Raw genomic sequence first — 16,451 nt, forward strand, 5'->3', positions numbered from 1 at the left:
TGGAAAACAATACACAGCTTTCCTCACAGGGTCTGTTCCCCGAAATCACGAATCTCTTTTGCTGTAAGCAACACAAAGGACGCAACCTCCCTCGTATTGCCAAGGGTGAGTGGATATAATTAAAGTAGTATCTGTCCCATTAGCATAGCACGAATGTTAATCGTATTCACTTCGGTTTATCTTCATACCACTCTGAACAATGCCCCAGTCCTGTTTAATAGGGAAACTGCCTGTTTACCAAATGCATGGTGATATTGGCTCATACACAGTCAAAGATCATAGAAACAAGCCCACATAAAGTGGGCATGACCAGTGGCTTCCATGCAACAGGAAAGACACACACACACACACACACACACACACACGCACCCACACATGCACCTGTTGCATTTCAGAGCACCTGAAAGAGAGCATAGAATTAAAGAGAACCCATCCTTCCTTACTGAAGTCAGCACGCAGGGAATTTGAAGTCGGTCTCTGAGACCACAACATTCCTCTGGTCTGAATAAAGGCCATATTTGGTTCAAACGTTATATAATCAAGTAGTGTGGTTCAGTAGTTACATAACCAAGCTGTGTACAGGCAGTGGGGATTCAGTTACCAGAAAATCTGGAAATCTGCAATGTGTGGTCAAATGAATACAGTGCTACAAATAACCTGTCAAACCAAAGGTTTACACAGGGATATAGACAGCATTATTTCAGTTATGGAAATACTTGTTTTTGTTGGGGGAGCATCAACCAACATTTTCTGGGTGAATATGTTATGCATTCACATACGCAAACATACATTCCCCAGACAGCTGGTGACCCCAAGTCGGATTTGTGCTGGTTGTGGTCTGGCAGTGCTGACTTTGTGACCAGACTCGGGACAGATCCGGCCCAGAGTCACTTGCTATCTGGGTTCTGTTTCTAACACGTGTACATCTAAAATATCAATAAATATTGGCTTTGTTCTTTTGGAAAGGAAATCAATCCACGTGGTGTTTCGTTTTTTCATTTCAATATTGTTTTGGTATTTCGCGGTGTTTTCCGAGTTCAGACTATAAGCTCAACTTCTGTGATCGTATTCAAAAAGGCCTGTCTGCTTTGAAGGGAAATTAATTTAGCCATTACCAAGCTCTGTGGAAAGAGTTGCAATTGGCTTTGATGCACAGGTGGTTCACAATTTGATTGTAACTGTGCTACACCCTGAACCGCCAAAACCTCCCTGCCGCCGTCTGTGCAGAGCAGCCAGCCGAGCTTTGTGTGTTTGCCTGCTTTGCATGAGAATAACGAATATAGACGCCATCAAAGGCCATCTGCCTCGTCCACAGACTCTTTTGGCAGTTTCATTTCACTTGGATTCTTTCCACCCCGGAGACCTGGAAAAAAAAAACCAGAAAAATCCTTTAAAATATACACCAGCTCGCAGCGTCATACGGAGCTGTCTTCTCCTGTCTCGCGGCAACTCGTTGCTAGGTACCCTACAGCTTTGAATCCAAACGTTACTTTGCCAGTGCCGAAGGCTGGCAGTCCTGTGAAGGGGGGGTGGGGGGGTTGGGGGAGTGGTAGGGGGTGCATAATTGCCTAAAAGTGACCCCCACACAGGGAGGGGCACATTTGACAGAAGACCCCCCCCCCTCCCCAGCCTTATTGCGCAGGAGCATCTTGACTGCGCAGCTGCAGTCTGCCTGCACCCGCTGAGATAACAGCGCAGTCGGCTATCGCAGTGGCTGCGCAGCTGGACTGCACTGCACACTGAGAAGAACCACAAGCTAGCTACACGAATGAGAGCCCCGGGCCCAGGCAGGGGGGGGGCCCAGGATGTGAGGTGTAACTATTTTTAATGGGCGCCCCCCCCCTCTCCCCCAATATATTTCACCCTGGGGCTGAGAATTCGTAGTTACTGCCCTGCTGAGGACACTTCGGCTGGCCTGCAGTCTCCCAACCGTGAGAGTGCTGCAGCAGTGTGACAGGACTACAAATGCAGCCGCATTTCAAACAGAGGGGGAAAGGAAAAGTAAAGAGCAAAAAAGATTCTAGAAGAATGACAAAGGCAGAATTGGCGCCGTTTGGAAAATATACGGTGAGTAGTAGTTGCAAAATAATTATTATATTGTATTACATATTGCATTGCTTTATTTGGTAAGTGCTTATAGTAAACTCTTCTATTGTAGAATTGTGCAGCAAGTCCCACTGTAATACCATGGATACCACTACTTCCCCTTCTACTCACGAACAATCCCATCACTTATCATGTGCATCTGGCATGGTATAGCATCTGTGTGTCACGTCTATTTCTTAACAACAGTAGCTATCGCAGCACAGGAGTCACTGTTGCCTCACAGCAAACATCTGGACTTTCTCTTGACATCTGTATCAAAGCTGGGAGGCGGTATTGTGGGTTGAATTAAGGAGAAGCTCCAGAAGATTTTGACACAAGGTTTTCCACGTGGAGAGCCCTCCTCTTCCTCCTGCCCGTGTGTAGCAGGATGATTGATCATCTGGACAGAGCAACCCAAGCCCACAGCAAACCCCAAAGCATGCCAAAGGCTTCCAGTTTGCAGCATTATATGAAAGACCAGAGCACATTCCAGAGAAGAGTTTGTCTAATGTGTCAAGCAGTAGGTTGACATCACACAACCTTCCCATGGCGCACTGCTTCACCACAGCCAACTGCATGCATCCCCATTCTCAGAGTTGCAGTAAGGGTGAGCAGAGACTGCTACGATCTTGGGTCCATATTCTCTCAGTGCTTTCTCGTTTTCTTCGATGGCATTCCTCTTAGGAAATGCTTTCTTGACAAATTTTCTGCGCCTCTGCACCAGAGGGCCCATCCAGGGTGACGGCGGGGGCACGGTTCACGGCCTCCGACACGTTCGTTCCTCAGCTTCCTCAGATAACCCAGCCGGGATGAGAGCGAATCACAACTAATCCCTTTAAAAGGCCCCCCCCAGTCCCTGGGGGGTCCGGAGAGACATTTCGGAGGCGCCTACACAGCAGAAAGGCAAAGCGCTTTTTGTTCCTTCGTCCGTCCGTCCGGCCGGCCTTGGGCGGGAGCGGGAGCTCGAGCGCATTCAGAGCGCGCGGTTAAGCGCAGGACGTGAAAGCGGAGGCGCTCTCTCTCGCAGAGCTATCCCAGGCGATGCGGTCCGATTCCATACCGTGCGTTTGGGCTCGAATAAGTCAGGGCTAGACTGAATAAATCAGGGTGATGCGAAGAGACCTGTCGCCAATTTGGAGCAAACTGGTTTGATTTCTTTTCATTTTGCCAGCATATACTACATTACATTACATGAAATTTATTCAGCAGATGATTTTATCCAAAGCGACGTACAAAAGTGCATATCACGACCGTTGCAACAACTACAAAACACAGGTTTGAAAAGGTTTCAAAGATACTCATTTCGTACAGCAATTTAACGTATGAGAAACTACCACGCGGTGGTCGTGCTACAAAATAGCGCTGGAAACTGCAGCTGTGGTTCAGCACAGGAGAGGAGAATGGCAGACAGCGACCCTGTGACAGATTTTGATCCTGTTCATACCTTATCGCAGACTGATAAGGCCTTATCCCTCCAGAGCTGCACAGAAGAAAGGAGAGAGAGCGGAGTAGTAAAGGTTTATAATCCGCAAAGGAGACCTGGAGCCAAAGTGCTGGTTTTTATAGAGTCTGGAAGACATGTTGTGCACCCAACACCCCTCCAGTCCATCACTGGAGGAATTAAACATGCGTAACTTTCACACTGAAATACTGCAGCTTTGAATGTAAAAGGTTAACTTTTAACATCAGCTCCTATATAAGTTATGAGGGCATTATACGTTATACGTCATGGTTTCATATTCGTTAACAAATAAAATATCTGTTTTTTCCTCTTTCTGTAGAGTACTGACTGCACCAGTGATAAATTAAATAGTGAATACACTTTTTTCAATTATGAAATGCAAACAAAAAATACCAAAGCTGTTGAAGACTGTAGTTACATATTGGCGTTGTATTTGATGGGATTCCATTGAGGAATGCTTTCTTGATAATTTTCTGCTAGTATATTAAACACCCATTGAAAACTGCTTAACCTAGTAAGCTAAGCTTCACTATGCTAAGAGACAGTGCCCGGACTGTTTGTGTGCACCACGTCCGTGAAGCATCCACAAAATGTGTGAAGCGTGTGTGTTGTTGTCGCGGTCCTAAGGCTGGTGGCGTGGTGTAGCCGCGCGGTCGTCTCCAGCAGGCGAAGCGGCTAGGAATGCGTCAATATTTACGCGCTGGCCGCGCTAAGATCCGGAGCAGGAAGTGGAGCAGGAAGCGGAAGATCCTATTGCAGCTTTGAAGGGGAGCCAGGGAGAGGAGATAAAGTCTTTTGGAGCCGTTTCCCCCCCCTACCCAGACTGCTCGCAGGCCTTCGACAGCAGACGTTGGGGCGGGAGATAGACTCTCCTCCGATGCCCCCTCCCCCCGCCCCCCGCCCCCCATTTCAGTTACAGGAATGGGACTGCCCCCCCACTATCTCAGAGAGGCCTGGTCAAGATAAAGGCACCCCACCCTACACAGTGTGTTTGCTCAGGTTTACTCTGTACTCCGCTGGAACACATTCATATTAAACTGTCAATTTTCCCTCTGCTTCTCGGGTGTGTGGGAGGGGCTATAGCGAGTCTGTGTGTTCCGTTTTCTATGTTTGTGGAGCGGTGCATGGGATATTGCCCAGAACATGCATGTGTACACATATGCGTGACAGGCGCACAAATGCATGCCCACACATGCACGCACTGCCCTTCGAGTTAATATTCAAGTTTTTTGGCCATCGATGGTCAGTTCTGCTACGGTACAAGGTCAGGTGCACTGAAATATTATTCACCCAGTAGACCCCTGCAAAAGGTACATTCTTCATAGTATCCATTAGTGTGACAGGGCATCTGCGGAGGTAATTCAAGTTAAGTGCCCTCCTCTGACAGAACAGCAGTGTCCCACCTGGACACAACACCTGGAGCCTCCTCACCAACCCGACACCTTAATCACCAGGGCAAACAGCCGCCTACAGCGAGCACGTTTACATACCTCTCTCCTCTCCTCCCCTCCCCCACCCCCCCCCCCCTCCCCGGCTGGGAACTGAACCCCCATTACCAGCTCACTTCCTTAACAGAAACACCATGCCTATGCAGCGAGGTTTGAAACCGCGCTGCATTTCCCACGGAGATCTGGAGAGTGAAGCAATTGGCCAAGGAGGGCCTATTCCCAATCCCAGGGAATACGAGCCATTGCTGATTGTGCCCATATATCTATCTGAGTACAGTGCTGTTGAAGGAAGATTTTGGGCTCATTTGTCCTCCCTCTTCTTCTCCCCCCGCTCTTTCTTACTCCACCCTGAGCAACTAAGGCTTCCTTAAGCAAAGATGACACCAGGCTGAACTCCCCTGACCCGGCTGAATTTTCAGACTCGTTGGTGTTACTGTAGAGGAAGAAGCTAACGTTCTATCCCTGAAGCACATTGGATGAAAGCCCCACACCCCCAGTTCACTGTATGCTGCAATAAACTATGATGTATGTATTGAACGTATGAACAAACGTCATTACATTCATGTGTCTATACTGATATATAGAAAAGCCTTCAGCTTGTAATATATTAAAGGATTTTTCCAGGAATATTTCTAGACTACCTTCCAAAGTTTCCAAAGTTCAAGGAATAATTTAGAATTTTTCCTTTCCACACTTGATCTGGTTTCAGATTTTTTTTTCCCCCCGCTGAAAACACATTTTGCTCCGCATTTTGTGGAAGCATACTTGTAATAAATGTCCCATATCAAATTCTTATAAAAACATTTGTTATGGGACAAACCTGTGACAAAACCACAGGTTTGCTTTGCACAGGTTCCTCATCATTCATGTCATTTATAATGCAGCATATTCAGAGCAAATTCTGATTTACAAGAGAATTTCCGAAAAATAATCCCAGACTGGCAGAGCAGTGAGCAACAGCACCTGGCAGCGTGTGACAGGCGAGCCCTACCTGGGAGGTAACCCCTGTCTGCGGCAAAGGTCAAAGGTCAAAGCACAGCAACGAGAGCTTTAGGAAAGCAAAGTCAGAAAACAGAACAACGTCCCTTACGAGACAGTCCAAAGAATGATGCTCCGGGTGATTGTCTTGGGAATGTGAGTTTTAACCCTGTACGACACAAAGTGATACTTTCATCCAACGATGCAACGGATAAAGTTTTGGTCATCTTTAGCGATTGTGCCGGAAAGAAGGAAAGGCAGTGCGAGAAAGAGAGACGCAGCAACAATGATCATTCAGAATTTATTGGAGGGAAAAAAAAAACAATCCATCACTCCCACTTTTCTGCTCTTCACGGTATAAACTCTGATATGTGCACATGATTGTCAAAGGCATTTGTTATATAAGCCCCATAACAAATTGCCACATCACAGTAATATTAGAATGGGTTTGCCACTTCAGAGAAACAGATTGCCTTTATAACATGCAAAGAGTAAATATTTCACATTTCATTGGGCTTTTGGAGAATATTTTTACGGAAATGTAATCACAAGACCTGGAGTTCCACTGGTGTGAAGTCTTTTTTTTAAATATATGTATATATATATATATAGAGATATATTTATGAGGGTACAATATATTACCTATGCAAATACTTGTGGAGTTTTTTTCAGCGGTTTCAACATGCTTGAGTTTCATAAAAATTCTTTTAAAGCGTGTGGAACAGATTCATAGTTTTATTTATTAATAGCTTTTACGAGCACTAGCAATAACAATTTTCTTTTTAAATCAAAATTTGTACTTCTGGGATGTGTGTATATTGTATACAGAGCACAGACTGTTGTCAGTCGACAATAAAATAAAATTACAGCATTGGGACTGTACCGTAAGAGGATAAAATTTAAAGGCTAAATTTGGCTAGAAGAAATGAAATATTGAATGATTTACATATTAGAACATAAAGCTGTGATAAGCTCATAAGCTAACCACAATAATTAGGAGTTTACACGTTCTCCCCGTGCCTGTGTAGGTTTGCTCCGGGTACTCCGGTTTCCTCACACAGACCAAAGACAACGTACGCTCTAGTAGTCACTCACAAAAGAGATGTCGATCTCAATGTGACTACCCTGGTTAAATATAGAGAAATAAAATTTTAAAAGCAATAACATGAAAAATGATGGGTAAAGTTCTGATAAAATCCTTTAAGGCCAAACTTTGGTCTGTGCTCTTGTGTCCTGTGACTGATTCAAAGTATCCTAAGTGGATCAGAAAACTCATTTTTGACAATGTCTCCGTTTTGTCTTAATAGTAAAGATTGGGTGCATATGACTTCAACACAAACAGTCAGTGTGGTGATGGGATCATTGAAATGATACTTATTTGACACAGATTTAACAAGCAAAAAGAAAAACAAAAAACAATACAATGCAATCTTCCCTCACGGATTCAGGCATCCACACCCGCACAATGCCATTCTCAAAGGTCAGTCCTTTATGAAAACACAGTATTTACAGTTTATTCACAAATACACAGATACACAATGCATCCATTTCAGAAAACGAGAAACAAAACAGAAAAATCAAAACAGTCAAGGACGCTAAAGAGGGGAGGGGAAAAACGGAAAACGTCAAAAGAAAGAACGTCTTCATAAGAATCACACTTAAAACGACGACAGACAGAACGATGGAACCGAGGGCCCAGTTGCACCAAACAGACGGTTTATAAATTTTTTTGGGCCCGGTTGTAATGCAAAGCCTAGTAACTCGCTGTGAGATTTTCACAGAACCCAGACAAACTAGCCTACCTCCTGAAACCGACTGTACGTCTTTGCGGATACGATCACAGGGCGGATTCGGGCGCGTAAAGGGGAAGAAAGACGCATTCGAACAGTGTCTCGGTCTGGAATGTGAGGCTCAGACGGGCCGCTTCACCTTCTCCCTGTCTGGAGGGTTCTGGGGAGACGTTACGCTTCATACACCTGACTTCACCCACCCGCCCGCCCGCCATCGAGGAGGGGTGCCTCATTCAAACGGTTTCCTGAATGATTTCAAGATTTCAAGCCCTTAAATAATACTAGGATTTTTTTTTAACGTGCGGCGGCGTTCTGGCCTACTACGGTGGACGAAGGATTTCTAGGATTCTCTACTTTCTACGTGTCTTTGGTAACCACCTGCAGTTCGATTCAGTGACGCGAAACTGGACTCGGGTTCAAGCAGAAGACTTTTCAAAGCGGAACCCACCTGAACGTGACCGCAACAGGACACGCCTCTGGAGCTTCTTTTGATTAAAGGTCAATCAGTCAGCTAACTGCTGACTCAGTCAAAAGGCAGGCGTGGGCAAACATCTGTTAGCCGTTCATTCTCAGGGGACACCTGGTGAACTGAAGAGATCTGCGCCATTTTTAAGCCAACCAACCGGCAGAACAGACGATAGACAAACAAACAAAAAAACCATAGGTGTCGCAGCAGTGTAGCATAATGGCTACGGGGCCGGGCGCGTAGCGCAAAGGTTGTGGGTTTCGATTTCCAGCTGTAGCGCAGTATAAACAGATTTCATATAAAGATATAATCTGTGAAATATAATGTGAAACACGACAGAAAATTCTAAGCAATATAAAAAAGGACCAAGCTCTTAACCCGGAATCCTTTCTCATTTGATTTTTATGTTCTTTCCAGTGTAATTTATTTAGACATAATGAGAGGGGCACCTGTCCAACAGTCCCACTGATGTTCAAAGCACAGCCAAAGATTTACAACCGCTCAGTTAAGATGTGTAGCCGCAACAATCACAACGTCCACACGCCTTTCACTATATTCGTCTCAGATCCTCAGCAGGTGCTATGAACTAAAGTAATAAACAATCGGGGAGGATAAATCCAATCAATAATCCAGACATTACGGCCATACTTTGCTGATTGTATAAAACGAAAACCAAATGAGCAATAACGGAAAGGCAACGAAGCCTCCTGATTGGATGAACTGTAATCTTCATGGACCTTAAATGGTTTTCGGGTCAAGGATTTGGTTACCGCAACGCCTCTCTTCCAAATTAAATTCAGACGGAGAACAGGAACTGAATAATGGGTTTAATATGAGAGCTGGGCATTCCCAACTCCATTTAATCAGAACTGATGAATTGCATTTCGTCTTCATTTTCTTATTAAAAAAAGCGTCACCACCAGACAGAAAGGATATTTGGAAAACAACATATTAAAGCAGATTTTTTTTAAAAGAATGTATGTTCATAAATGCGTTTTAATACATTCCACAGATTACTTTCTGTCACTTGTTCAATCATAGAGGTTTGGAAATATATAAGCAATACAACAGCAACTCAATGAAGATTTCAATTTTTTTTTTTCCACCAGCACAAATTACAGTGATGAACTGTTTGTTAGAGGCAGCTTTACAGCTTCATCTAAACTGAAAAATTACAGCCAATATTAACACATTTATAGTACTAACACATTTTAGCCAATTTACATACTATTGATGTCTGATCATTCCCTTTGCACGAATGCAACAAAAATGTTTATAATCCGGTTATTTTCCTATTTTACGCTCCTTAACCCACGATTTGCATACTTCAATCTGAGAAGAGCGCACTTCCATCCTAAAAGGAGCGTTTAAAGCACGGACGTCCAAACGCTTTTGGGGCTTAAATCTTAATTGGGTCGTTTTCACATAATGGGCCAATTACTCAGCCAGCCACGGTCAGACCCGTTGGTCCCCGATTTCACGGCAGGAGCGTTTGACTCATCCCTCCAGAACGACCTGAACATACGATGACTGGATTTTGGGGGGGGGGGGGGGGGGGGGGGGTATTAAAATAAAAAAGGGAAAAACACAGCAGAGGTTTTGAGGAGGGCCTTGAGGCGGAAAACCGGTTCGATGTCGGGGACGTAATGAGATAAGCGGAAGCTTCCGGTCTTCCGGCTGTTGCTTTTTGACTGAGTAATAAGTAAACATCCTCGCTGAACGGAGCAGCACTATCGAGAAGCGAAGCCATTCCCAGAAGACCCTGGGAGGCAGTCATTACTGCTTTCATTTAAACCAGTCCCCCCCTTCCTTTTATATGTACACAGGGAGAGATCCACTGAGATTCAAGAACAAAAAAAAAGAAAATCATACCTACCAGTTCAGTAATCATATCTACCAGTTCCATAAGTCATAACGTTTTCTCTCTTAGCATCAGCCCGTTTCCACAAATAAATAATTTAGTTCAAAATAAACCGCTGATTTTCGGTGTCAATATGACAGCCAACGTAAAGAGTAAAAACACTCGTCCCGTGTCGGACGGGGAACGTTAGGGGCGAGGGTTCGAAAGGAAGCGGGCAGCGAGAGACCAGACGGCGATAATCTTTGAGGCTCAGCTACTAGCATCACTTCTGTTGCCATAGCGACAAGGCTCCACTGCAAACAACGTGATTGACGGCTTGCAGTGTCGGGAAGGAGGAGCATGAAGACTGGTGGCGTGCTGAATAAAAGAACGTCAAACTGAGAACCCATGACCGTCTGCAACACACTCAACTCATGATTCAAAGGACAACGTTTGGAAAATAATGATAGGGCAGGACAACTGAAAACAAACGGCTCTGATGACACCTTCTGAATAAATGTCACCTCTTTTTGGATTGTACGTGTTCTCTGCCGTATCACCAGCAAACAAGGGGGGGGGACTCTGAACCTTAAGCGATGATAACAGCAAAACTCAATTTTAGAGTGGGCAAAACGTCTAAAAATCTCTCAGGTGTACGAATCTCACCACACCCCGATGACATCACCTCAGACATCAAACACACCAGATCAGGGGAACCAGATCTGTGCAGGTTGGATTGAGCATTACGTCCAAATGCAGTTATGGAATTCCCTGAGAACTCATAAACTGGAAACAGATCAATGATACTATACACACTGAAGTCATGGCATTTCCGATGAAGCTGAAAGCTCTACCATCTTAAATTCCATTAACATGTAATAATATTCAAGGTAATAATTACACTGTCACTGGGGCGATGGATCCACTGACTTTTAACAGTTTGTTTCAATGTATCATTCTGTTCAAAACAAACATCATGGTAAAGTTTTTTTTTTTCATATACTGTAAATGTGTAGCATATAGAATGATTTTTACAAAAGTCTTATAAAGTAAGAAAATAATGAAACATATTAAATGTTTCCATTGACAAATAAATTGTACAATGTTATGACCCCATTGTGGGATTTTAAAACAGTTTACAATCTATACCGTCTGTCAGATAAATAGAACTTAATAATCAGTTTAGCTTGTCATGTCTGAGAATTCAACTAAAAGCTACTGTACAGGACATCAAGCAATGCTTTTTCAAAAAAAAAAACATCCTTCAACAGTCATTTGGTACGCTTTTAAGCACTTCAGTACTGCGCGAACGGGTTAAACCGCGGAGACACCGAGGTCCCCGGAAATCACGACGAGAGGAAACGAAACACTTGATTAATCAGATACACCTTTTTCGACCGAAAAAAGCAAGCAGCACAACCCGCAAAAAAAAAAACAACATAAAGAGAGACGACAGCAGAAACCGAAAAAAGGATGAGCCACAGCTACTAGAGTTACTCGACTGAATTACAGATAAGAACCACTAGGTCGTTAAAAAGTTGGGTGTTTGAATTGTGTAAAAATGATCCTTTCCCGTGAGTCGTCCTTCGCCTCCGGACTATGCACACCGAGCCACAGCCTTTTTAATGCGAAGATCCACTCTGGACACACGGACTCTATGGTGGGGAGTCCTCCCCGCTCTGGACACACGGACTCTATGGTGGGGAGTCCTCCCCAGAGGCGGGGCTTGGAGCCGGAAGGTGCGGAGGAGATCCGAGGCGGGATCCATGCAGATGCGATGTGCCGGGAACGCCATGCGGGGGTGGGGTGGGGGGTGTTTGGGGTGGGGGGGGTCTTCGTGTCAGAAGGAGACGGTAGAAAATATGGCGGTTTCAAAGTCCTCTGCTCATCCAGTCCTCCCAGATGCGTCGGAGGGGCAGGGCGAGGGGCGGGCTGGGGGGGTTGTTTTTTCTTGGGGGTGTGTGGTCACTGTAAGGGGGGGGGGGGGGGGTGGGACCGGGGTGTGGTCTCCCCCCCCCTCACAGTGCCGTGGCCTCCCAGCTCGCTCCCCGCGGAACCTGGCGTCACTTGGTCCCCGTGTGCACCGTGGTGATGGTGGAGGGGCGTGGCCGGTGCTGCTCCGCCCCCACGGGGGGCAGGACCGCCCCCACGGACGACAGGGCGCCCCCGGGAGAGGAGGCCGCCGACGCCAGGCTGCAGGGCGTGGGGGGCGTCGGTGTACCTGGTCGGAAACAACACCCAGGTTTAAAAACGCGACCCGCCGCTGGTTGCCACGGCACGGAGCGCCACGGCAACGCGACACACGAGCCCACCGACCGCGCGGCACAGCTTCAGCGCTTAGCAACCGAGCAGCAGGGCCCTGTGATGTTAGCGCAGGGGGGCTAGTTCCACACTGCAGCGACAGAAAGCCACACAGCAGCAGTGCCCTGAAAGAACTGACACACACGCACACACACACACACACACACACATACATACATACATACACACACAGACACACACACACACACACACACACACATACATACATACATACACACACAGACACACACACACACACACGATACAACCGATACATACACACCACAGCGCACAACACCACACACACTACACACATACATACATACATACTATACACACACAGGACACGACAGACAGACACACACACACAAACACACACACACACACACACACACACACACACATACATACATACACACACAGACAACACACACACACACACACACAACATACATACATACATACAACACACAGACAGACAGACACACACACACAACACACACACACACACAACACACACACAACACACACACACAGACACACACACACACACACACACACACACATATATACATACACACACAGACAGACACACACACACACACATACACACACACACACACAGACACACATACATACATACATACACACACAGACAGACACACACACACAGGACTATGGAGTCAAAGGGGAGGGCCGAGAGCCTTCACTGGGTGACCACGCCCACAAAAGAGGAGGAGCAATTATGACAAAGCGGGAGAGAGGCCGTTTGTCAAGCTCTTTATGGACAGGTGTTCAACACGACGGTTGTTTACAGCAAACTACAGCAAATGCCCCTGTAAACGTGAAGGAAACCGCTGAAGGGTTTAAAATTGAAGGCTCCATTTTGTTTGCGGATCACCTCGATTTAATCAAGACGGGAGTGACAACGAGAAGGAGAGTCATTTCCAACATGGACTTCAGGCAGATTATTTTTTTAAAAGTTAGCAACAAATAATTTTTTAAGATGAATTCTAGTGTTTGGGTCTTTTTTTTTTTGTTCACTGCGCACTACCTTTTCAGACTTTCAGCCGCGGTCAGTGAACATTTGTGACAAACCGAGAAAAATCTGATCGCGTTCTCAAATGTCACCTGACGCTCAACCCGCTGAAGGCAGGTGAGGTAAACTGAGGCGAACGGCCTTGCGCTCGTCCCCCCTAGTAAAGCCGACGCAGTGGCAGCCGGCACACAACGAGCTCCAGCGGCGCTCAGCAAATCATTCCATCGACAATAAAACACCCACAGACACATTCCGAGACAGCGTTAGGCGAGCCAAAAAAGTGTCACACCGTTATATCTCTTCGCATCAGACATCCAAGTGCACATCAAGTTCAAATTAAGCACTGTGTTATTTAATGAATGGTGCGATGCTACATTATTTTTTTATTATTTTACCGACTCAATATAAGCTAACCGCAAGTGCATGAAGTCCCTGGAATGTTCCACGGGATAACCTGTTTATTCCGCTGGTGTTTTTAATAACTGCCTTGGGGAGGGGGGGAGGCTGTGCATTCGCGTATCAGACCAGTGTTTTTAAGTACGGAGTGCTCTTTTGGAAAGACACAAGTGGATCCTGTTACAGCAGGCACTGCATTAAGGACCGGCGAATGGGGTTTATGTGCCCGACACCCCCATTACAGGCACCGGGGGGGGGGGGGGGGGGGGGTCAGGTTGTGCACGGGCCAGCTCAGCCTGATTCATCTGACTGGAGTCTGGCCAGGCTGTTCCTGGTAGGTCACCTGACTTGACCACAGTGAAGGTGTCTCACAAACTGAGGCTCACACACACAAAGGCTTAGACGCACACACACAGTCACACACACACACACACACACACAAGCAGTAACACAGAGCAAATAAACCATTCCCAGAAAGCACGTGTTGCTGTGAGTTATCAGGAGAAAGCTGTAAGTGGTAAGAAAACGCTGTGGGGTAAAATGGGCTGTGGTGAGCTTTCAGGGGGACGTTGTTATTGTAAGTGTATGTGCTTTCAGCGAGGGGGGGTTTGGTTAATGATAGGAGCTGGAATATGCTGGTTTTGTAGTTTTACTTCAAGGGGGGAGGGGGGCCGATTTGTGCTAGTTGTGATAGGTTGGTTAATGATGGGATTGGCTGGTTAATGATGGAAGCTGGCTAATGCTTGTTCTGATTGGTTGGTTAATGATGGAAGCAGGCTTATGCAGCTTTTGATTGGCTGGTTAATGATGGAAGCTGGCGTATGCTTGTTCTGATTGGTTTGTTAATGATGGAAACTGGTTTATGCTGGTTTTTATTGGTTGGTTAATGATGGAAGCTGGCTTATGCTGGATTTGATTGGCTGGTTAATGATGGAAGCTAGCTTATGCAGCTTTTGATTGGTTGGTTAATGATGGAAGCTGGCTTATGCTGGATTTGATTGGTTGGTTAATGATGGAAGCTAGCTTATGCAGCTTTTGATTGGTTGGTTAATGATGGAAGCTGGCTTATGCTGGATTTGATTGGTTGGTTAATGGTGGAAGCTGGTTTATGCTGCTTTTGATTGGTTGTTTAATAATAGAAGCTATCTTATGCTTGTTTTGCTTGGTTGGTTAATGATGGAAGCTCTCTCATACTGGTTTTGATTGGCCTGTTTAATGGGGAGGTGGGAGGGCCTCACGGCGTGGGGGCGAGGGAGAGCCAGAGGCCAGGGCAGCACTTACAGTCCTTGCGGGGTGTGGTGGTGGCAGGGTTGGCGACGGCGGCGGTGGTGGTGGGGCCGGTGGTGGAGTCTATGGAGGAGCTCTTGATGTGCGCCGCATTCTGGTTCTGGTTCTGGTTCTGATTCTGGTTCTGGTTCTGGTTGCGGTTGTGGCTCGGGTGGTTAGCGCTGTCTATGCTGCTGCTCAGCTGCAGTCTCCTCATGTGACGCACCACCGCCGTGGCGTTGAAGGCTTGCTGGACGAGAGCAACAAAAGGACACAAACTAAACGTTACAGAGCGAGGGAAGAAGAGAGAGGCCAGAGCGATGAACCAGTTTAACCTCTGACATTGACTCCGCGTAACAAGCACTCACCCTCCACTTGCTTTTGGCGAAGTTCTTCCTGATCTGTCGACTGACGGACTCATGGATGTTCTTGCAAAGAGCAGTGTCCCCAGCGATCCTGAGAAAAAGAATAACCCGAAAACAAATTTGACCAAATGGTACAAGGGGGCGAAAGTACAAATGCCACCGCACACCGTATTTCACAGCCCTACTCAAAGCCCCAATACACTGGTCCAGTCAAAACAGGAATGCAATGCGTAACTAAGCACTGGTTTAACACTGCTGACGGCCACAAGGTTTAAAAAGGTTCAGCACAAGAGACCCTCTGCACTCGTCCGTCACTCATCATCCCAGTGAAAATATTTCCCTTTCGGACAGAACAGGGGCAGAGGCTAGTGCTCAGTCAACACGCGCCCTTAACTTAATCCCTGCGAGGGTCGACTCCCTTCCTTCACAGACGTCTCGGCCAGCTCAGCAAACAACAACAAATAGAAAACCGCTGGCGTAGAAAACATTCCGCTCGTTTTTTATTTGGTAACTCAAGAGTTACGGACCTCTGTGGAGCCACTCCAGGCCAGAGGCCTTGATGGAGCTGAACTGGCAACCCCCATAACCATGCCTCACATGGTATTCCTGAAGCTGCGTGCCGCCCCTGAACTATGAGAACCCAGACAGAGCTCTCTGAGGGGCGAGACTCCAGGCCCGAGCCTCCCGCTGCTCGGGGATAACAGGCTGGACGAAATCAGGATAATACCCGCTAATAAGCTAAATCCGTAGCCACGGAACACAGCGCAGTCATTTCATGGCAGAATTGCTGCCCGGCAACAGCTCGGCAGAATGATAATGCTAATGAGATCCGACTCGTCAAGAGATCTGAACCCGGGCCAATTTACAATTTCTGATGACAATAATGATGAAATAACCCACCTCAACAGGCAGTGAGTCCAGACAGAAAAGACTGTTCCATTTCAACATTTAATTGGCTAAAGATTACTTGTGCTCTATAGCGCCCCCTGCTTGACTTCATTTTGCTGTGCCACAT

General features: G+C 46.3%; 1 protein-coding gene across 2 annotated transcripts in view; it reads right to left on the bottom strand.

Moving 5' to 3' along the window:
* Positions 1-6,260: 6,260 nt before the first annotated feature.
* camk1da (calcium/calmodulin-dependent protein kinase 1Da) overlaps positions 6,261-16,451 on the bottom strand; it is a 98,142-nt gene continuing 87,951 nt past the window's right edge. For both annotated transcript variants that reach the window (XM_064342559.1, XM_064342560.1), the window contains exons 9-11: positions 15,440-15,527; positions 15,087-15,321; positions 6,261-12,290 (exon numbers count right to left, since the gene is read on the bottom strand). In XM_064342559.1, coding sequence (XP_064198629.1) covers positions 12,133-12,290; positions 15,087-15,321; positions 15,440-15,527 — 481 coding nt within the window. In that variant the 3' untranslated portion in view covers positions 6,261-12,132. The remainder of the gene's footprint in view (positions 12,291-15,086; positions 15,322-15,439; positions 15,528-16,451) is intronic.

This window comes from Anguilla rostrata, chromosome 7 (genome assembly GCF_018555375.3).
Source record: "Anguilla rostrata isolate EN2019 chromosome 7, ASM1855537v3, whole genome shotgun sequence".
NCBI classification, from domain to species: Eukaryota; Metazoa; Chordata; class Actinopteri; order Anguilliformes; family Anguillidae; genus Anguilla; species Anguilla rostrata.